This window comes from Biomphalaria glabrata, chromosome 3, assembly GCF_947242115.1.
Source record: "Biomphalaria glabrata chromosome 3, xgBioGlab47.1, whole genome shotgun sequence".
NCBI lineage: Eukaryota > Metazoa > Mollusca > Gastropoda > Planorbidae > Biomphalaria > Biomphalaria glabrata.
The window spans coordinates 1,337,143-1,360,120 of record NC_074713.1 but is presented as its reverse complement, the minus strand read 5'-3'; the positions used below and the strand labels follow the sequence as shown (position 1 = coordinate 1,360,120).

Below are 22,978 nucleotides of genomic sequence, written 5' to 3'. Positions count from 1 at the left end.
TGTCGCAGAATAAAGACAGTTGTTCATTTTATTGGTTACATGATAACACTGCCATAGGCACATCATCAATAGCCAATAGCTTTCTTTCCCCATTTCAACAACAGTTTCAAGACTAAAACTCTTTTACCTTTACCTATCCCTTAGTCTGTTGGGGCACCATGCAAGATTTGTCGACCGTCTTTCTCCATTCCTGTCTTTTGCCTTAGTTAAAACCTCTTTCAATGGCAGGCCTGTCCATTCTTTTATGTTGTCTTCCCATCACATTCTCAGTCTGCCTCTTCTTCTTTTTCCTGTTTACTGTTCCCTGAGGAAGGTCTTTGTGAGCCCCAAAGACCTTGTAATATGGCCATAGATTTTTAGCTTGCGTTTTTTTTTTATAGTTAGCAGGTCAGCATGGGATTCAATCTCTGCAGTAACCCTTTCTCTAATCTCACTTGGTTTGTGATGCGGTCTTTACTTTAAAGTCCTATAAACGTTAGGAGTTTGTTTTTTTTTTGTTTGTTTTTTTAACCTTGCAATTGGATAGACATTGATTACATACTGTTTCTGTAGGCTTGTAAATGTTTTTGTTTGCAAAGTTTTTTTTTTATTTATTAAATTGGGAACAATGTCTTGGTGTGATCACTCTGAGTCCACTCAATAACAAGATCACATTTCTTAGAAGTAGAATAATGAAGCTTCATTGAAAGTTCTATGACAAAGTTTTGTTAGTTGAACCACGTGCCTGAACTTTCTAGACCTTAATAACAGATGTGATACTCAGACTGCTGACAAGACTTCAAGTATAAAGTAACAAGTGCTTCTAGTTGTCTGTCTGCATGATATTGTGCCATTCCTTTCATAAATAATTTTTATTGTAAATACTTCTATTCCTTTTAAAGAATAACACTATTTGAAAAACTAATTCTGTGTTGTTGTTTTTTTTTTTGGGGTTCATATAAGCTTTTTAAATTAAAGTGTATTTTTTTATGCTCTGCTGAAAAGAAAATTGTTTTACTGCTTTGTAATTATATTCAATTTATTAACTTTTAAAAAAATTGGATCTAGTAATGGTTTATAGAGATGAAGGAAATGGCCTCCTGAAATGAAGAGTACATTTTCTGATTCTATACCAACAGATGTTGATGGGGGTCAGTGATTGTCATGATCTGTATAAAATTTAAAAAAAATGCTTCTGGTTTTTATTCAAACATCCATTTATTGAGATAACTTGTTGGCAGCAGTACTCCTGTTTAGTTGTTGGACACTGTGGTTAAAAGAGGAAATCAAGCCTTTGAGATTAGATGCTACAACTGTCACATGATTTTAGATATCAGGAAAATAAAAAACAAATGAGTTTGTACTTTTACAATTCAACACTCTGGCTGGCAAAAAAAAAAAGCAGGAACTCCTCTATACTGTAGAGACGAAAGCTGAGCTGGTTTGACCATTTTGTTGTACATAGATCAGTGACATAAATAAGTCTTTAAGGTACAGAAGAAATGGAAGTCCAGTGAAAGGCTGCACAAACAAATTGAAGAAACAAATGGCTGCTGACCAGGAACAGTAACCCTACGGCAATGGACTGATGATGATATAGATTGTCTTTTAAAAGAGGAAATAAAAAAAAAACAAATTGTATTGTAGATGCTGATTCTGTTACTATTCATTGTAATTCTTTGTTTTTTTTTACTTTTTAATTTAATAAAGTAAATAACCAAAGCAATAAAAAAAGATTTAAAAGATTTTTACATTTATAATTCTTTCAATACAAGTCCATTGGCCCATCTAAAATTAGTCTTTTACAAGTGCATTACTTCAAAGAGATATACACTATTGAGTGTCATGACTACTTGTACTAATTCCTTACTGAATTGAGTGTAAGGATATTTTTAAACAGTGGTACCGGTATCAATGTTTTTATGCTGTATAAATTTATATCTTTTTTATTTTTTTGTTTGTTTAATAAAAATCTTCATATATGAAGTAAATATTTAAGCTAAATATCAACATATGTTCTATATATTTATTTTTTTAAAAATCTAAATTTTTTCCACTTTCAGTACGGTAGCAGAAATCTGGAATTTAAAAAAAAAAGTGAATTAAATTAAATTTGAATAAAAAACTTCTTCAGTACCCAGGCACAAGTGCGGTACAGATGATCTGTCAAAAACTTGACTTTTTAAAAATTTTCATTTGATAATAAATTTTGCTCAAAATATAGAGAACAGAAAAAAAGCAAGGAGAAATCTTGAGTTTAATTTGTAAACATTACCATATAATAAAACTAATAATTAATTAGTAATATTCATCTGAAGGTATACAAAGAAACATCTTTAGTACCGGTAATTTAGCAAAGGATAAAAAAAAAATTATCGCATGTAGATATGTTAAAGAGTTATCATTGGATGATTTAAAAATACATTTTAAGAAATCTATATAATTGAATTTTGATTTTTTTTTAAATTTGCCTATATTTAGTTAGTCACACATAGGGGAGAAAAATTACAATAATAGTATATTTTTCAATGTAATTATTTCTCTGAGGATTTATACCTCAATACAGGCATTTGCTGTTTAAAAGTAATTGTATAATTTTTTTTAAACTAATTATTAAACATTGAATCTTCGTACATTTTCCCCCCGGGTCCGTAACTGCATAAAACATTGAGATAATTCCTTGCATTCGTGTCGTGTCTACCAGGGGACCAAGGACTTGATTTAGTATTGACTGTTTATTTATTTCAAGATTCATATAGCATTGAGTGATATGTTATCTGTAAGAATGTCGTTGACTTGATTGTATGGATACTATTTATTCCAACATACGATAGAATGTTCATGCCAATATTTGTAAAATAAAAATATATATTAAAACAGGTCTACATCTACCATAATAAAAACATACATTGTTTCTATTTTGTCTAGCAACAATGCAATGATTGTCATATTTAATGATCTTGCCCAATCAGCATTCCATATTGCTGAAGTGATTTTAGTCATGTTTCTTAGTACGAGTAGGCGTACTACAGATCGCTCTAACTATCTTTTCCTTACCTGACAAGGTAAACAATAAGACAAGGAAAACTCTGAATCCAAACCTCCGCTGCCTTGCGGCTATTCCCAAACATGGGAAGGCTTCGGGGCGCAACGCTGAGGGAAAATCAGGAGCTGGTGAGCCTTAGGCAGGTTGCTGCACACTGTGCTACAGCCTGACAGAGCCTGCGGCGATCCCAAACTGTATCGGATATTCCGTTCCTTTGGTCTCATTAGCCGCGCGGAGAGGGGGGGGGGAACTGCTGTGTGGGCGGCATCGTTCTGACCATAGACAATGCCCAGGCTTTCATCTCGCTTGTTCGAGATGAACCACAGTCGATTCACGACTGAACGAGGCCAACGAAACAATAAATCACTCTCTTAGCATTGGATTTCTGCCTGGTCGTGCGATATGCACGCTGGATTTTTTTTGGTTTGGTCATCTCGATGCGACACCTTCGATACGATGGCCCCGGGTTCATACCCTGCCCGCTGCCATCCCCCATCGTCCTGCGGGAGGTTTGGACTAGGATGTAGGTTATCTTCAACTTTGAAGGAAGATCCGAAACATGTGAAGTATTTGACAAACAATAAACATATCATGTACATAAAAAGCGACAAATTATTAAGTTGTATCATTTGATGACGCCATCGGTGACTTTGTTCTGACATGGAGTCCAATACCGGTACAAAAAGGGTCAACATGGGCGTCCTCTTTTCACTTGACGCCACGTACATTCATGGAGGACCTCGGACGATACCGATCGCCTAGAATGCCTGAATACTGAATTGAAACTGTGGGGGCGCCACTGTGATAGACCTTGCCCTTGTGATTGTTGATGGCTGTCTGACTTTGACATATTTAGATTACTCTGGACATGTCTGTGTTTCTTGTACGGGTGTATTAGATGTACTTAACAACAAGACCTATACATGTAACAAGTAGAAAAAGATTAAGTCCAAACCGCTATACAAACTTAAATGACGTTTAATACTGAAAAGGCCACAGTCGAGTCTCTGTCCGTAATATCAAGTCATCCCTCTGAAGTCCTAACACCAACTGACTATATTGACATAAATAATCTCTAGCCCAACTAAATTGTGACGTCGCTAAATGTCGCGTTCAAAGTCTGTCAAGGATGATGCGTCTCTATACAAACTAATAATACTAAGTGTCTAACACTATAGGCCCCTATATATAGTAACCGATTTTTCATTAAATTCTAAACTTTTAAAAAAGTTTTCACTTTCCATCAAAGATTGCAAGACCTGCAGGTTATGAGCAATTTCGGCCCAAGGTTGAATGAAAAGATTGAACTGTAGATCAACTGTAAAGAATGCAAAACTTATATTTTTAAATCCGGGGCCTTATTGAAATCACACAAACAAAACTTGCACGGCGTCGGCACAAATACAAAACTGATTACAAAGCGACGAAATGAAATCCTGGTTTCTGATGTGGTGGAATGGATATGACGCCAGTCAAATTAGTGATGATCGTTTGAAAATTAGATAATGAGATCTGGCGCCGAAAAAAAAAAAAGTAAATACCTTTCCCACCATTTATAAAATTCGAATGTTCTAGTTAAGTTTTTATGTTACTCTTGGGGAGGGGGTACTGTGTATAGTTACAACTTGTTACAAGGTGGAGATTTACAGCGTTACGTAATTTCCAAAAAAAAAAACTTCCTTAGGGGTTCATCCACATCTGGCATGTGGATGACATGTCCGAGCCAACGTAGTCTTCTCCCGGTTCTCCGCTTCAAAAGCGCATAGATATTGTCACATTATCATGTGTATTGGCCTGTTTTAAAACTTCCTGATTGGAGACACGACCTCCCCCCCCCCCCCTAGGAGGTGCACATCATGCGCCATAGGCAGCGCAAGTGAAAACTGTTTAATTTGGTGCATTTATGTTATCCTGCTCTAACTACCATAAAGAAGAGTGCTCACTATACAGGCATCATAGACTAGCATTTTGGTTACCATATGGTCACTGGTATTTTCCAATAGGCCTATATGTACACTCAGAGAGCTTTGGCATTGCTGCAGAAGTCTTTCCAAGTCTTTTTGTTCTTTTTGTAATAATAGGCCTATATTATTACACAATTCATATTTTCTTTATTGTATGTTATCTTATATATTACAGACGTCACTTCAAAACAGATAATTACGTCCTACGCATTTCATGTGCCAACCTAGTCATGCATGTTAAAATCAATGACTTAAACTCTGCCAAAAAGTTAATTTTCCTGGCTGATCCAGACAAATTCATTCCATTCTCTAACGGCACTTGGGAAGAAGGAACTCTTGTACGAATGTGTCTGAGAAGAATGACGTGCAGTATTTGGGCCTTTAAATGGCACTCTATCTCATACAGCTTAGGACCTTGTCAAGTCATTCAAAGTATATCCGTTTTGAAAAATCTGTAGATCAAATAGATATGCTTGTTGAAAGTTGGCACTAAAAAGGCGTTGCCACGTAGCGCCGATTGAGTTATGAAACAATGCAAGTTTGTTTTTCATCGAAGTACCCGATGCATTCACGTGCCGGATGTAAACAAATCTGATAATGGCTGCGCCCATTATAATGTCACATTTAGCGGAGATCATGTTGTGATATAATTCAGTCGTAATCATTTTCTTTTTTGAAGTAACGTCTGCATTTTATATTTTATAATCTCTTCATTTAAGTCCAGTTTCATTAGCATTAGCTTCTTTTACTTTTAGCATTGTGATCATTGTGATTGTTGTTCTTGACTCTATAAAGTCTAGAAAAAGATTCGGTACCAAAAGTGCCAAAAGACCAAAGGCTGCAAAGGCAAAGATTCTAGATTAACAAGACTTAGATTTAGATCTACATCTAGATCTACATTTATGATTTACAAATACAAGATCATGAAATATGATGAAATCTAGATCTAGTCTAGGTCACTCTAGTCTCTACTCTAGGTTTAGTTAGTTAAGTACTAGATCTAGTATATTGTATATTCCTCCCTTTTTTTTTTCTTATCTTATATAACATAATAGATCTATAGTAGATTCTTATATTAGGCACACCGTATTCGGGAACTAGGTCAAATTTTTATTTTATTTTTTTATTTGGTGATGGTTTAACTTACAAAAAAACTGAAAGCAGATTCTTATTCTGCAACTAAAGGACTATAAAAATAGCTGTGTTTCTTTGAATTACAACTCATAGTCAAGATTTTATTTTAAAATAAATCAGGTCACTTCATGCTCCTATAATAAACGCAGTTTTTGTGCTTTCTCCTTCAGCGCACATCGAGCACCGTTAAGAAACACCACTATATTATTGCTAATAAATTATATATCTGTGTTAATTAAAAATTATTTAGATTGTATTAAAAGAAGTAGATTCACTTCTGCAATATGTATTTATAGTATTGCCTCTCTCTCTATATATATATATATATAATCTATGTGTAGAAACAGACAGAAATAAATCTATATAATTATAGATCTATAAATTAATTATTATAATTTAATAAACATGATATTTTCAACTAGGCTACATGCATTCTCTGTCTCTTTCTTTTAATTCCCATCCAAGGACCCTCTTCTTTTTATAATTTGGATGTTCGTTTTGTTACACCTTAACATCCCCTCCCTCCCATAGATGCTTATAATTCTTTTCATGACTCTCTCCCCCTTCCCTCCACTGCCTGTATGATAGGTTGTGACACTACACACTTAGTGTATAGGCCTACCTCTCCTCACCACCAGCGCTCGCCTGGCATGATCACCTGCAGTGGGCATGGTCTCTGGCTTCAAATTAGCAGCCCGCACTTTTTCTTTCATTCATAAATTATATATTCTAGATATCTCGATCTAGGTCACATTTATTTATTGAAAAAAATCATAGATTAATTAATCCCAATAATATTTCTTATTACGATTTTGCCTTGTGCACTATAGGAGAATGTGTTTAATTCATTATTATTCATTGAAACACCTCCTTTTTTAATTTTTTTTAACAGCTAACAGTATGAATGTGATTGGAATGTCTTTCTAAAGATAATATGTTTGGAAGCTTATTTTGATAGATCCACCAGCCTACGATCAAACAGGCTCATAATAATGCCTTCATCCCTTATATGGGTATGAATTGCCGGGGGAGGTTAAAACAATAGCTTTACATACTTGGTTACCGAGAATCTAAAAAACTGCCATCTGCTTTGGAAAAGCGGAACAAAAATACAGGAACTTTTCTAAAATTGGACATGCACTGTCCCGAAACGTCGTTTTTAGCTCCAAACATAAAAACAAATTAATTATAAACAAAAAAAGCGACGTGTTTCTTAAAGGAGAATTCGATGACCTGTGCCTAATATAAGTATATATATTCTATCTCTAATACAGATGTTACTTCTAAAAAGAAGATGATAATTACGTCCTATGAGTCATGCATTCTGTCATGCATATTAACCAATGACTTAAATTCTGCCAAGTCACTGGTTTTCCTGGCTAGCTCAGGCAACCCATTCCATGCTGTAATACTATAGCACTAGGGAAGAAGGAGTATTTGTACAAATTTGTCCTAGCATATGGGACGAGGAATGTGCCTTTATCTTTGTGTCTTTCTGAGTATTTTATTAAATTTTGTTTTTGTATTTGAAGATTATGGTTCAGTGTTCTATGTATAATTGCTACTTTACTTTTAAGTCTTCTGTCCTGAAGGCTTTCTAAATTTAGTGATTTTACTAAAGGTGTTACTAAACTCTAGTCAAGTGACGAAGTATGAATATTCGTTTGTTATGAATCTCGGTGCTCTATTTTGTGTCCGTTCCAGTTTCTTAATGTTTTCTTGAGTTGAGGGGTCCCAAACAGAGGATGCATATTCTATTATTGGCCTAACTAAGGTTAAATAACATTTTAGTTTTATGTTCTAATTTAATTTATAGAAATTTCTTTTAATAAACCCTAATGCTTTTGTTTGATTTTTTGATAGTTTCATCAATATGGGGATTCCATGACAGTTTTTCATTTATTATAACACCTAGGTATTTTGCGTTTTTTAGTCCTAGAATTAGGATCTAATAGTCCAATAGTCACTACTCAAGACTACTGAACTGTATACTAGATGTGGCTAGATAGAGATCTTCTGATGCCACTACACTCTTAGACTCTACACTCGCACTAGTTTATTTGACTAGAGACTATATCTCTACACTAGCACTAGACTTGCTAAATGCGTATATTGCCAGAATCTATTCTATTGACTCAGTTTCATTGCAAAAAGTGCAAGGCATCTTCTCTTGAACATGAAGCACAAGGTGAATGAAGATGCTGTTTAAAAAAAAAAAACATAATAAAAATAGTTTATGTTTTCTCAAGCAATGCTGCTGAAGACGCAGGTTTCAATTTATTTTCTCCACAGGCATGGTGTAACAGCATCAGTAATCCATGTTCCGTAATAACTATTAATACCAGTAACTACAACTTCAAACACTCTAAAAATCATTTTACACTCTCTTCTTTTTCAGACCTTTGATTTAGTGAAGAGAGTATTAAAAGAAGCTTCCAATTCAAAACTATGGCAGCCATGATTTTCACTTTTGTAAAACCACCCCACCTTCATAGAACTTTGAACCTATGCAAAAATTCAACCCATTTTTTACAGCGTATGCCTTTACATTCCACAAAAGCAGTTCATATAGACAATGTCTTTGCTGCCTGCAAGCTGTTCTCACAAAGGGCTAAAGTTAGATTCAACGTACAAAGTAATTTCCATTCTTTGAGTAGGCTGAGACAGCATGGAGGAACCATTTTAGGTTCATGGCCAACTAGGATCTTCAAAAGAATTTCTCGAGCCGCCAACTCACAAAATGTTAACAAAGCGCAGGACAAGCTAAGCACTTCAGCTAAACAAGGCTTAAATCAGATGTCAGTAACTAATGTAGCCAAACCTAAAAATATAAAAAGACTTTTAGCCTTGGCTAAAAATGAAAAATGGAAATTAGCAGGTAGGGATACCTTTTTTTTTTTCTATCATGTAACATCTGTGGTAAGCCGGTTGGAACACTGTCTATCTTGTTCTTTACAATTTTTTTCTGTGAATCATAAGCTGTTGTTACATATATATGCACCATGGTCTCAAGAGATGTGTAAACAGGATGTTTACCTACACATTGGTTTTGAGAAGATTAATTTTTTTTTAGATAGAAGAGAGTAAAACAAGTTATTGTTATATTTCCTGTTGTAGAGGATTTATTTATTACCCTATAGAGACAAGCTTATATCTGATTTATTAATAAACCTATAGAGTAAAAGTAAAGTTCCCCTTTCAAACCTTGTGATCTATTATAGATATTGCAAATGTCATCTGTTTCTGTGGCCCATGGTTAACAAGGGTGTCATTTGGCAAGCACAACAACCAACAGTCTTTACTTTTCCCAAATAATTTGAGGCACCCATTAGAGCTGGGTGGACACCCAAAGATCCCAAAATTAAAAATCCCATTATTCACCAGGATTCGAACCCGGGACCCTCAGTTCAAAAGCCAAGCACTTTACCGCTCAGCCACCGCACCTTCAAATCTGTAGAAATAATCTTAAATTAAGGTCCTTCAGGAAATTGTTTTAAAATACATTTGTGAATCTATTATTGAAATTAGGTAAAGTATATGTTTGATTGTTTTGTGATTCTTACTTGGACTGTTCAAGTGTTTTGTAATTCCTACTTGGATAATGTATTAATTATTATAATTTTCTTAATTAAATAATCTGTACCATAATGAACAAGTGTAATTGTATTTTTTAATTGTAAGTTAATGCACCTAATGTTATTATTTAATTACAATATGTTTCAAAGTTGTATGGGAATGAGAGGATTGTGAGAGGTCAAAGTTCATTTTTCATTTTTTTGTTAATAAAATACTAATCAACTTTAATTCATCAATAAAGGATAGAGTTTAAAACAATAAGGTTAAAAAAAGTAAAATAAAAATATAACATAAGTATGCTATTGCAAAATATTCAGTATAAAGCTATTTACTAGACATGTAGTTCCAGCTATCCAGCCAAATCCAGCTCTGGCCAAATGTCAAAATGTTATTGTGTTTTATGAATTTTATTGTATTATCATTAACTCAAACCAAAATATTTTATTTCTTTATCAGGGGCATTACTCTGTCTGATTGTCTCAAGTTTTGTGACTTTATCCGTGCCTTATTTTATCGGCAAAATTGTTGATCTCATCTACACAACAGAAAAAGAAAAAATGGTGCACAAATTAACTGTGTTCTGCTCGAGCCTCCTAGGAATTTTTCTGATTGGTGGTTTGGCCAATTTCGGACGAGTCTATATTATACAGTGCTCTAGTCAGAGGATTGTCAAAACACTGAGAGAGTTGTTGTTTGGAAAGATCATGAGACAGGAAGTTGGCTTTTTTGATAAAACCAAAACGGGAGAGCTGATTAACAGATTGTCGTCAGACACGCAGGTCGTCTCTCAGGCCCTGTCCCAGAATATTTCTGATGGAGTTCGTTCCATTTTGCAATCTATTACAGGCCTTGGTATGATGGTTAGTGCAATTGTTTCGTTTAACATTGATATTTTGATATTACTTAATTTATTTTATAGTCATTTATTGTTTTAGAGTCTGCTTTAAGTGCTTCTACCAGTATACCATCTGGAACTGACACCTTTATTTAATTATTTTGTTTGGTATCTCGAACAGTTGTGGCCCTCTTAATCTTAGTGAACATGAACATGAAATAGGACGAGACTATGGAAACAATAGATTACTATAATACAATCTTCCATGTTCATAAGCTATTTTCTAGCAGAGTGGTTACCATGTTGCCTTGAGAAGCCTGAGAAGGCTTTAGCACCTGAGTTCCAGTTCAAGTCGTTGACTTTTTTTTTTATAAATACATTTAAAAAGTGATCACCCAGATACCTCCACCCTTTTCCAACTGGTCTAGACAAATGATAGGATCATAGCATATGGAGAAAGCTAAAAGCATGAAATTGTGCTAAACAAAAACAAATGTTAAAAATATTTCTAATCGCTGTGTATTCGCACATAGTTATTATTGCTATTCTCGAACTATTACAAATTTTATTACATGACTGAAAAAAAATTGTTGTGTCTTTTTGAACCCTTTCTACAAAAATAGCACTACCTTGAGACCCCAAAACAACATCAAGTGACCTAGGTGGCCCTCAAGTATGCCCCAGTTCAATTTGGCTGTTTCAAGTTCAACCTAAGGGATATTACTCTCATTTAAAAATGGAGATAAAAAAGAAGAAACACTTTTTGTTTTGTCTTATTGCTTCATGTGTTAAGTAATTATATGACTTCATCCTATGTGTCCAAATATGCAGGTCACAGTCTGGCTCAAAGACAGTGCCTGTATAAGAATAGAAATAAAATATTGTTACGATCTTCTCTGCTACTATCTAGGCTCTCTTCAAACTGCACCACACGACACGACAAACTTAAAGAACCTCACAACTCAGGGCTCCAAAGTATCAGTCAGTTTAATTTCAAATACATTACAACGCTGTACAGTTGGCAACAACATCACACTAACTGTCCAAAACCTAGCCTTGCTCTGCCTGAATTCACACACCGCCTGTCTCTAACTTCGCCTCGTCTGGTCACATAGCGAGGTAACGTGAAGTCAAGTGATTCTGACACACTCGCTCTTATATAGTGTCTCTACTGGCCTCGAACCTTCTTGACCACTCCAGTTGATCACTTTCGCCCGTGACTTGCGTGCGTAATATTTACTACACTGGTCCTTGCCGTACTGGCGTGTACTGTCACTGGTCACGGTTGACCGCTCGTCCTGCGCTGGACTGTGGCGATTTGGGTAGGCTAAAAACACACAGCACTACGATCATCTGTGTCACCACCGAGTTTGTAACAATATGGAGACATAAATTCATTAGTGTTTCTGTCATTTCCTTATTGCTTCATTTCCACATTCCTTTTGAGAAAATGATCCATGCATATTTGTCAAGGAGGTGCACTGTAGCTGGTAGCAGAAGTATAATATAAATATAATTGGATCTTGACCTTTATGCACTTTTGAAATAGTCTAGTCTCACATATGTGTAATTATTTTAATTAAGTTGTGCTGAAAATTCTAAAATAATTTGGCCATGTTTCTAAAAAAATTGTTTTCTTTTCTGCCCAGGTCTTTATATCTGCTAAACTGACTTTAATCTCAATGTGCATTGTTCCCCCTGTGGCTGTGGGATCTATAATCTATGGTCGCTATCTCAGGAAGATCACAAAGAAAGTTCAAGATTCTTTGGCGAATGCAACGCAGGTAACGCCTTAGCTCCCTTACAGCCAAACTTCCCACTATTACTATAATTAATTATACACTGAAATATTTTAAATGCTTTTCAACAGAGAGAGAATACTTGTGAGTAAAATCTTTGTATAAATCAATGGCTTTCATGATATAGTTAAGAATCCTGTTTGCTGGTTTCTCAATGTTTTGTAAATGTATTGGCAGGTAGCAGAAGAGAGAATCGCTACAATCAGAACTGTTAGAGCATTCGCTCATGAGGACAAAGAATGTACAATGTATAATGATAGTATTGACCAAGTTCTGCAGTTGTCTTATAAAGAATCTTTGGCTCGGGCGATATTTTGGGGATTTGTAAGTATGGATCTGTTCACTTTGTATTCTTTATAAACTGAAGTAGCCATGGGTGTAAAGTCAAACAGTACAGCTGCTAAGGAATACTGAATGAAACTGTAAAAAAAAATTGCAAAATGCAATATTATTATTATTATAGCTTTTATATAGCGCTACTTCCATGCTTATAGCATGCTCAGAGCGCTTTTGGTCCAATCTCATTTGTGGACCCGGAAGGGGGGGGGGGGGTATCTAGGAGTCGGTTTTCCGTGCTGCCTTTAGGCACTCAGTAAACACAACTCTGCCCGAGTCGGGTGTCGAACCTCAAGCCCCCTTCTAGGTAGCCAAGCCAAGTTCAAGCGCACTTGGCCTCTCGACCACGCTACCCACCACAAAAGTGAAATTGTGTAGCAGGCAGTGTCCAGAATAGACATGGCAAGTGATATGTTAAAGTTACTATGTTGACATCAGCTTGGGAGTGTGCTGCTAATTCTTTCTTTGCTGTTGTGAAGATAAGTCCAGATCTGACATATTTGTCTAAAGTGTCAATAAAGAAGCTTTTGGCAGCTTTTATACTCTTCTATCTTGACTAGAGTGCAATACTGAGTGCTGATAGGTATACCTTACAACAAAATCACTAATCTGCGGCTAATTCAAAAAGGCTTTACACATAAAATTCTACACAAATTATGAGACATTTCAAATCAATATTCATTAGTGCTCATCACATAATAGCTGCATGTAAAAAGATATTCTATAGTGCTCATCACATATTTAAAAGCAAAGCAATCTCTAGAAAAAACCCACACAAAACTATTTACAGAACTGTCATAGAACCAGAAGTCAGGTAAGCAAGTAAGACAAGGACACTGTCAAAAACAGATTGAAAATCTGCTGAATACTTGGGAAAGGAAAATCCTTAGAAAAACATATATCTGGACCTTTACAAGTACTCTAGCCAGATAAAAGAAAAGATTTAAAGGCACCTTGCAAGATTGTCAGAGAATAGAGGGGCAAAAATCTTTTTTAAAGGCATTAGACCCAAAGGCAAACTCAAGAACTTTGGGTATTGAGCTTGGAGAGCTCTGAATTGAAAGATGTGTTGATGCAGGCTAGGACCCTCCATGGCCTGTAGCCCCACTGGGATGGGATAATCGATAGATATATTATATATATTATTTAAATTATTATATTATTCATTAATTAAAATTTGGCATCATTTCTCACTTCTAGGTTTAATTTTAATGAAATGGACTTCAATTATTTAATTTCTTAAACCCAGAAATTATTTTCTGTTCATGTGCATTGCAGGCGGGTTTCTCAGGAAACGTCATAATTATTTCTGTCTTCTACTTTGGAGGCCGTATGATGATGGTGTCTGATATCTCTGTTGGGGATCTGTCTGCCTTCCTAATGTATGCCGCCTATGTTGGGACTTCACTTAATGGTTTGTGAAAAAAAAATAATTGCTTTAAGCTGTCTTACTTACACTAGGATTAGATACCTCTGCGCCGTTGGGCTGCTAGCTGTCTCCGCAAAGATCTGTCACTGGCAATGTCTGAAGCCTCTTCCCACCTGGTGTCCACTGCTCTGAGCTCCTCCATGAAATTGTGGCGCCAAGTTATACAAGGATGTCACTGTTTAAGCATGTAAATGCCACTAAATCTGAACTCATCAAGTCTGAATGCTTTTATTTGATGAAACTTAAGCAATGCATTGATCTTGGTGATTCACACTTCTATTTCTACCATCAATATTTCCACTAAAAAAAACTTGTCCAGTGCATTTATTTTTTTATTGGGTGTAACAAGCTTTGGTTATTCACAGCCCCCAAATGTAAAGGGCTTGGGGTTAGTCCATACTATAGATAAATGGCTCGTTGTACTAAGGGTATGATTCTTTGAGGGGCGTAATTTAATGCCCCAACTGTAGACCTTGACAAGCGTATAAGTATTATAAAGTACACTCAACAAAGGAGTAAGGAATTAATATTTATTTACAGCAAACAATGTATGTAAATGTGCCCAAATTAAATACTACAGGGCACCTAGACTAGATGCAATAACAGCTTACATAAGGGTATCCCCAAACAACAGAGCGTTACCCCAAATATTCAGTACACAAACAATGCAAGAATAATAATATAACACCTCCTTACGCTTGGCATAATAACTGATAAACAATCACAAGCACCCCACTCAGACCAGGTCAGCTCTCCAACTGCTAGACTGACCACAGGAAACCTTATTGTCCCCCCTTGAAAATCCAGTGCTAAGGCAGCTCACCCTCACAACTAATATAATAAACAAACACACACACAATCTCACATCTTACACACCCCTGCTCTTGACGTTGGGTTCCACTAGACTTTGGTAGAAGCTGAAAGAGACTTGTTAGTTAAAAAGAGGGATGGCCTCCTCCCATGACTCTGGCAGTGCCAATGATTAGGAGAAAAAGAAAAGTACAAGTACATTGCTAAAGTTCCTTCTGTTAGTGCTACTGTATTAATGACAGAACTTACAATGAATCACATTGACTGATTATTGATGATAAAATTCTTTTTCTGTTGAATAACAAAGTCAAAAGCTGCTATGAATAGTATTTATTATTCATGTCAAGGAAATAAACCATCAATAAAAGAAATGTTTAGAAAAATGTTAGATAACCTCTCACCTCTCCACTTTTTTTTCTAAATTTCTATTGGTTTGAAACTTTTAAATATAAATGTTCAGTTTTTGTGTGAGCATTTTGTTTTGTTCATCCTCAGGCATCACTTCCTTTATCACAGAATTAAACCGAGGTGTGGCAGCTAGTGACAGAATATGGGATATAATGGACAGGAAACCTCTTATTGGTTTGTATATTCAACATGGTTACCTGCACAGAGATAGATAGATATATATATATATATATATATATATATATAGCTCCTCCTTCGTGGTCGAAGATGAGCACATTTCTCATTTCCTATGGACTCGAAGGTGACTGTAAAGTCCAATCTTCACTTTAAAAAGCCGGCCGCATACATGTCATGGTTGGGTTTGGTCAGTTGCAGATAGGCCTGCTTCTTCTCTCAACTTTTTGTTGGTTCGGCGCTCGTTCACCTTGGCCACTCCTCTTGCCTCAAATCTTGAGACTTCAAGACTCACATCTTCACGTCATGAGGGGCGATTGAGAGCTAGTGTACAGATATAAACTGGTACCAGCTTAGAAGTACCTGAAGGGGCAATGGTTTCAGTTTTTTTTTTTTCTTTTTAAAGTGCTTTTTTTAAACTCAGGTGGATTTGACTTGTAAATTATCTGACTAACTCTTCGGAAATGAGATAGTTATATTCTATGATGATCTGAAATAGTAAAGTGAGGGAATGCCAGCTGTAAAGTTTAAGACCCAAGACCATCATGACAGTCTGGAGCACATACTCCATGACCAGGCAGACAAGTTTTTGTTCCAAGACTATCTTCAGAAACAGTTTATACAGATGTTTTTTTTAAACAGACACTGGCATTTCCTTGCTACAAATTTGACTTGCACAGTACGAATTATTCGTATGCTCTTTTCAAATGCTACTGACCTACTAAATTCTGTAAATGAATATGTCAACAGTCAACTGGTTAAACTGGCGGACTTTTTTTCTCCCAAATTTTAACTGTTAGTATTTAATTGTGTAACTATCAGTTTTTTATTTGCTAAATTTTATCTAAAATGTGTTTCAGAGCTGGATTACTTGACAAGACCACTCAAAACACTTGATTTTTTCAAAGGAAACCTTCGAATGAACAATGTTAGCTTTAGCTACCCCTCACGCTCGGAGATGCCAATATTTACTGACATGACACTGGACATACCTTCTGGCAGTGTCACTGCCATTGTCGGACCAAGTGGATCTGGGAAATCAACTATCAGTTCTTTACTTTTGAGATTGTATGATCCATTATCTGGTAAGATCTGATTAAAAGAGATTGTATGATCCATTATATGAAAAGATCAGATTACTAGAGATTGTATGATCCATTATCTAATAAGATCAGATTAGTAGAGATTGTATGATCCATTATCTGGTAAGATCTGATCTGGTAAGAAATCTGTCATCTAAATCTTAATATTATGCTGGTAATAGATTGCATGATTTATCCACTGACATGATTAGTTTACTGCCAGAGGACAACGGCTTTCTCTGCATGATATGCGGAAAAATATGCAGGTCACAACTGGGTTTGTGTAGGCATGTGAAACACTGTACTCCTTCTTAAAGTTCAGATTGGAAGTCATTATAATTTTAATTATTCCATCACATTGTTGAGGAATGTGAATAGATTAAATTAAGTCTTAGAGAAATGTATTGTTGAGGAATGTAAATAGATGAAATTAAGTCTTAGAGAAATGTGTAGACAAATTTCCTTATGGATAATAAAGATTATTATTATTAAAGACTTTTGGTGAGATGGGTTTCAATAAGGAGATTTAAAAGAGCCCCCAAAAAATCTGAGAATATTGTAAAAACTGAAGGGAGGCAAACTCAACGAGACATAGATGTTTATTTACAGGACATCACAAATACATGTAGCACAACATGTCTTGAGCACAGCATCTTTACATCAGCTCTCACTTGGGGGGGAAATTGTTCTCTCTCTCTTATGTCAACATCCTTCCTGTCTAGTCACTGATAGTGCACACCTTCTTTCTGCACTATCTTGGATGGTGGTGTGCATGGCAAGGTTATAACAATATGAACAGAATATTTAATTCATGCATTTTTTTTTTAATTATAAAACACATATGGTGGCAGGAGAAATACAACTTTCCTATTTGTTTGTTGTTATTGTTGAAAAGTTGAATCAAATCAATTCTCTGTTCATCAGAAAGTCTATAAACAATTATAAGAGAACAAGAAACCAGAAATATTTTTTTTCGTATTGTTGTTTATATTTTGTTTGCATCCATTGAGATCGCACTTTATTATTGTGGGCTTATCATTTATGCATTCACCAGGGTCTATAACTCTTGATGGCCATGATCTGCGTGACCTAGATCCAAACTGGTTGCGAAGAAATATTGGAATAGTCAGCCAGGTGTGTTGAATTTTTTTTTTTTTTAGACACGTAAAACATTTTGTGCCAGTTTGTCTTTGTACACATGCTAATGTGTGGACTGAGAGGTCATTGTAAATTTCAGCTAGGTGGTTTGCCTTTCACAAACATGATACAAATCAGTTGTGATGCTGATACGGTATGTTTTAAGAGTTGTGATATCTCACTGGTTTTAAGGATAGTATTCTTTTAATTTATCTAGCCAGCTTCTTACTCCTTAGATGTAAGCTTTTGTTGCAGTCTGTGCTAAGGAAAAAATAACAGGCCTTATTTATTTCACCTGTTCTGCCCTACAGAGTGTTGTTAATACTGGGTTGTTGTAGTGTTAGTGTCAGCCTTAGGTGAATTAAATTGAGGCAAAGAGGATAGGAGGCATGGTGGCTGAGTGGTAAAGCGCTTGGCTTCCGAACCTGGGGTCCTCGGTTCGAACCTCGGTAAAGACTGGGATTTTGAATTTCAGGATTTTTTAGGGCGCCCCTGATTCCACCCAACTCTAATGGGTACCTGACTTAAGTTGGGGAAAGTAAAGGCGGTTGGTCTTTGTGCTAGTCACATGACACCCTTCTCATTAATTGTTGGCCCAAGAAAAAGATGACCATAACATCATCTGCCCCATAGATTGCAAGGTCTGAAAGGAGAACCTTTAACTTAAATACAAATCAAACTAGTGCACTGATGATATTGACATTGTACTTTTCTAGGAACCTGTCCTTCTGTCCACAAGTATCGGTGAGAACATCGCCTACGGTGCGGAGAAGCCAGAGTTGGTGTCTGCTGAGCAGATCATTCAGGCTGCAAAGCAAGCCAACGCTTATAATTTCATTGAGGACTTTCCAGAAGGTTTCGCTACATTAGTTGGAGAGAGGGGCATGATGCTATCAGGTAACATTTTTAAAACAGTAGATCATTTGGATGTTGGGTCATAATTCTGTTCTAAAGATTTTAGTTTTGAAAATCATTTTTTATATATTCCAGGAGGCCAGAGGCAAAGGGTTGCTATAGCCAGAGCAATTTTAAAGGTAAACTTTGTGGAATATATTTTTTTAGTTGCCTATCTTTTAGAATTTAAATTTTTGGAAGTTATTGCTTCAATTCAACATAAACACAAATTATCGAATGCATAATTATAAATTACATTATTAGATTTTAAAATTTATTTTCTTGTGATTTCTCTCTTATTTAGAATCCTAAAATTCTTATTTTGGATGAGGCAACCAGGCAAGTATTTAAACATGTTGAAACATATATTGAATTAGCTTAGATATGCCTTTCATTATTAGCTAGTAATGTCTGGCCAAGTAAACTTGTATGACTTATTTTTCTTAGTCACATTTTTGGACTATTGGTTACATCCTATTGTCTTCATTTCTCTTTATCTAAGTGGCATAAACCTATTTGCTACCTATCAAAGGGGCACAAATTCAAATTCCAACTCAAGCTGTGCTTTCTTAGCTCCTAAAGAGATTGAGCTGCATTGAGCATTCTACAGTGTGAAGAATGTGTTATACAATATCAATTCAAAACAAACAAACCTATATGCAGGGCTCAATTTATTGGATTCTTGAGAGGCCCCTCTTTTAAATGTTGTTTACAATAACAACTTTTACTATTAATTAGATCGTTAAATCAATTCCTATTATACAACATAGGAAGCAACTCAAATGCAATAGTTGCAGTGGGTTATTTTAAAGTCAATCGTTTGATACACAAAGTATGTTAACCCTTCAAGTCCTAAATCTTTAAAAGCCTGTGGCAAGAGCCTTGACTGATAGTGACATGCTAAATATAAATTGCGGGACCCCTGCCAGGCGCGGAGTAGAATTTGAAGCAATCTGCCTAAGGCCAGCCTTGCCTGTATGACATTTAATTTTTTAAAATATTTAATAAATATTGCAATTACTTCAAATTCATGAATAATGTTTCCTGAACTTTCAATCTTAATCAGAATTCCTAGTTATATTGGGGGTGTTTGTTTTTTATACTGCTAGAAAGTTTGTGTATGATAGAGTATCAGGTTTACTTAAAACATTCCACTACAATGCATACTTAGTATCAGGTGTACTTTTAACATTCCCCCTAATGTTTACTATCACTACAGTGCCTTGGATGCAGAGAGTGAATACCAAGTACAGGATGCCCTGGATAAACTCATGGTTGGGAGGACTGTGCTGATCATCGCCCACCGCTTGTCCACCATTAAATCAGCAGACAAAATTGTTGTGATAGATGAGGGTCAAGTGAAAGAGAGTGGTTCCTATGACCAGCTGATCTCACTGCCACAGGGTCTCTTCAAGAAACTTGTAGAAAGACAAACATTTGTCAAGTAAAAGTTGGCAATAGTTTTAGTTGATGGCTTAAGTTTCTCAGCAGTGCAATGCATGCTTATCACACCTCATTAGAAATGTCATGACTATTTAAAATGACTGGACCTGCATGTTAGTCGAACCATAATACTCAGATTTTTAACATTTAGCATCCAGTTTGTGCATGAGTTCCTAAAGGGCAATAATTTTTCTGTCACATAAATCTGTAACATGCAATCTTCTTGGAATATTGCTAAATAAACATTTTCCTTGTTGGCTCAGGGCACCAAGTTTGAGTCATTTATGGTTATATCTTCTTATAATTTTTACATCTAATGATATGAATTTTTATTTCTTTCATGTTTTTCTTGTATTTTTATTTTTTTCCCTCACAATTTTGTTTTACAAATTTCAGGCCTCTGTTCTGATTTGTGACTCATTACTAGGTTATACCAGGCTAACACTTTCTCATTATTGTAGAATAATATGATATTAATATTACATAATAATATTATATTTCCTTCAGTTTTCTTGGCTTTTATGACTAATCAACGTTAATAGTTGTTATGTCCTTGGAGGAGATTTATTTTGCAAACAGTTCTTAAAATGACTTATCTAGTGCCATAAATTGCTAGCATTTTTTTTTTCTAGTCTTGATGATGGGCACCTCTTAAATCCAGAGTCTTTAATTTTTTAAAAATGTTCATAGTTACTGGTGAACAAAAAGATTTGAACTATAATAGCTATATAGACGGTCTAGAGCCCCAACACCGTGGCCACCTCAGTAAAAAAATTAATTAACATTTATCATGTAGGTGTCGTTTCATGGGTGATAGGTTTTTGTTTTGTTTCTTTGTGGTGATGTGATATAGACAAAAACTTCAATCTATTTATCTTGTGTTGTGATATTGACAGTCAAAAATATTCTTCTACTTATTTGTCCTATTTGATCGCATCATATTGTGCTGGAGACGTTAGTTCTGATAGAGGACAATGTCATTTCATGCTAGTTTTAGCAACCCTCCTTCTTCTTTTTTGATGTTGTATGACTTTATTATGCTGCTGTCACATAAAGAACTATTGAAATCGCTCTTGCAAATCTACTTCTTTAGAAATATTAATCCACCTACATAAAAAAGCTGATCCTGTTCTTGTGCTGTGACATCAAGATCTGCGACTTCACTATCATCTATCTTTAAAGCGCTTGAGCTAGATATAACAGCGACCTATGGTCAACTGAAAACATCGTGCTTGTTAAAATGTATAAAAACATCTTGAAACCAAGTTGAAGTGTGTGTCAGTCGTAATCTGTGCGGGGTCAAATTATCTTCATAGCCAAAAAGATGACTTACCAAAGTCAACAAAGATCTTCATCATTTCTCCTCCAACTGATAATTAAACACTGATGTTTCTTTATTTGAGGTCATGTTAAGAATGTGATTCATATGTCATTTTGTTGGCTACTAGAGTTGGTATTTTCTGATGTGATCATTATGATCTTCTAATAAGATCTACTATAGACTGTTGTGATTTTAAAGCAGAAAAAAAAACAGTCAATAGGAAAGTCTCACAGACATTAACGAGTTAGTATTTTGTTGACCAATTGAGAGATTTTGTTATTTGTTATAGTCTTTGGCTATAATTGTGTTATTTCTTATATTCTTCAACCACTTCCTAAGCTAAGGTTCATTCTAAGGAGCATTTATTTTTTTACTTTAGTATATCAAATCAGGGGTGGTGCCTGAGGGGTAAAGCACTTAGCTTACAAACTGAGGGCTAGAAAGGTCTCAGGTTCAAATCCTAGTATAGACTGGGATTCTGAATTTTTTTTTAGGGTGCCCCTGAGTCTACCCAATTTAATGAAGGAAAAGTTAAGCCAGTTGGTCGTTGTGCAGTCAACATGACATCCTGATGTAGCATGGGTCACAGAAACGGATGACCTTTACATCATCTTACCCATAGGTCTGAGAGGGGTACTTTATTTTTACATTTGTTTTTAATGCAGTATTATTTTTTTAAGTCTATATGAGTTCACATTTTAAGTTGTTGTTTTTTTAAATCAAAAAGTAATCCTGTAACATCAGCAGACGTCAAAGTTTTTTTTTTGGCTAGTGTTGACTGTAATTCTTGTTTCCATTCTACAATTATTAGAGCTCTGAGAAATTCCAAGTTATATGTCATTCAGATTGAAATCATTCACTAAGAATGACTCAGAGGAATTGTTTTCTTTGACAAATTAATTTCACTACTTTTACTTACTGTATGTTTGTAAATCCTGGATCTGATTGTATACATGCCACTGACCAGATTATTCTTAAGTTGGCCTAAACTACAATGTACAATAAGTGCTTTCAGTACAAGCACTTTGTTTTAGTAGCATTACCCTTGCTACTACCAGTTTGCTTAGTACTACCAGTGCATTCAGTAGAACCAGTGCACTTTGCTAATGTACAGTGTTCTGAATGTTACTCCTTTTGTTCTATTAGTATTTTATGATTTTAAATTGCTTTCTACTATTACAAAGAAACCCAAAGTCCTATACAATGGATTGTGTCCTTTGAAGAGTTGACAACCCCAAATTTTTTTTTTCCAAACTTGAGTTTGAGTTTAGGCACATTGGCACAATTTAGGCCATGTCGTGCCCGTAATCCTTTAAGGATCACTCTCCCTTTATATAACAAGGGCTAAATTCCAAACTTGATCCGACATATTTGATGTAGACATTAAAGCAGTGTTTCCCAAACTTTTTTCCTTAATTCTTTCTCTCCTAACTGACGATACCAACGTTGATTCCACCAGAATGTGGTAAATAATTACGGAGAGAAAGAGTTAATGGAACACTTCATCCATTCTAAGTATTTAGCAAAACACTTTGCTTATTTTTTTAGAGAGATTAATTCATGTGGTGGCTTCTAGTGAATTATTCCAGTAGTCCAATGAACCCCTTTTCA

The 22,978-nt window shown here is 35.3% G+C and overlaps 1 protein-coding gene across 1 annotated transcript; it reads left to right on the top strand.

Moving 5' to 3' along the window:
* Nucleotides 1-5,497: 5,497 nt before the first annotated feature.
* On the top strand, nucleotides 5,498-20,462 carry LOC106071249 (ATP-binding cassette sub-family B member 10, mitochondrial-like). The gene is made up of 13 exons (XM_056022854.1): nucleotides 5,498-5,667; nucleotides 8,522-9,001; nucleotides 10,156-10,559; nucleotides 12,184-12,318; nucleotides 12,511-12,657; nucleotides 13,948-14,083; nucleotides 15,404-15,490; nucleotides 16,351-16,575; nucleotides 17,627-17,706; nucleotides 18,426-18,606; nucleotides 18,700-18,743; nucleotides 18,908-18,942; nucleotides 19,823-20,462. The coding sequence occupies exons 2-13, from the start codon at nucleotides 8,572-8,574 to the stop codon at nucleotides 20,049-20,051; spliced, it is 2,133 nt and encodes a 710-aa protein (XP_055878829.1). The 5' UTR covers nucleotides 5,498-5,667; nucleotides 8,522-8,571; the 3' UTR covers nucleotides 20,052-20,462.
* The last annotated feature ends 2,516 nt before the right edge of the window (nucleotides 20,463-22,978 follow it).

Coding starts and splice junctions, on each gene's coding strand:
- LOC106071249 (XM_056022854.1), top strand. CDS start 8,572: ATGGCAGCCATGATTTTCACTTTTGTAAAACCACCCCACCTTCATAGA. Junction 15,491..16,350: donor GGACAGGAAACCTCTTATTG/GTTTGTATATTC, acceptor AATGTGTTTCAG/AGCTGGATTACTTGACAAGA. Junction 18,744..18,907: donor TAGCCAGAGCAATTTTAAAG/GTAAACTTTGTG, acceptor TCTCTTATTTAG/AATCCTAAAATTCTTATTTT.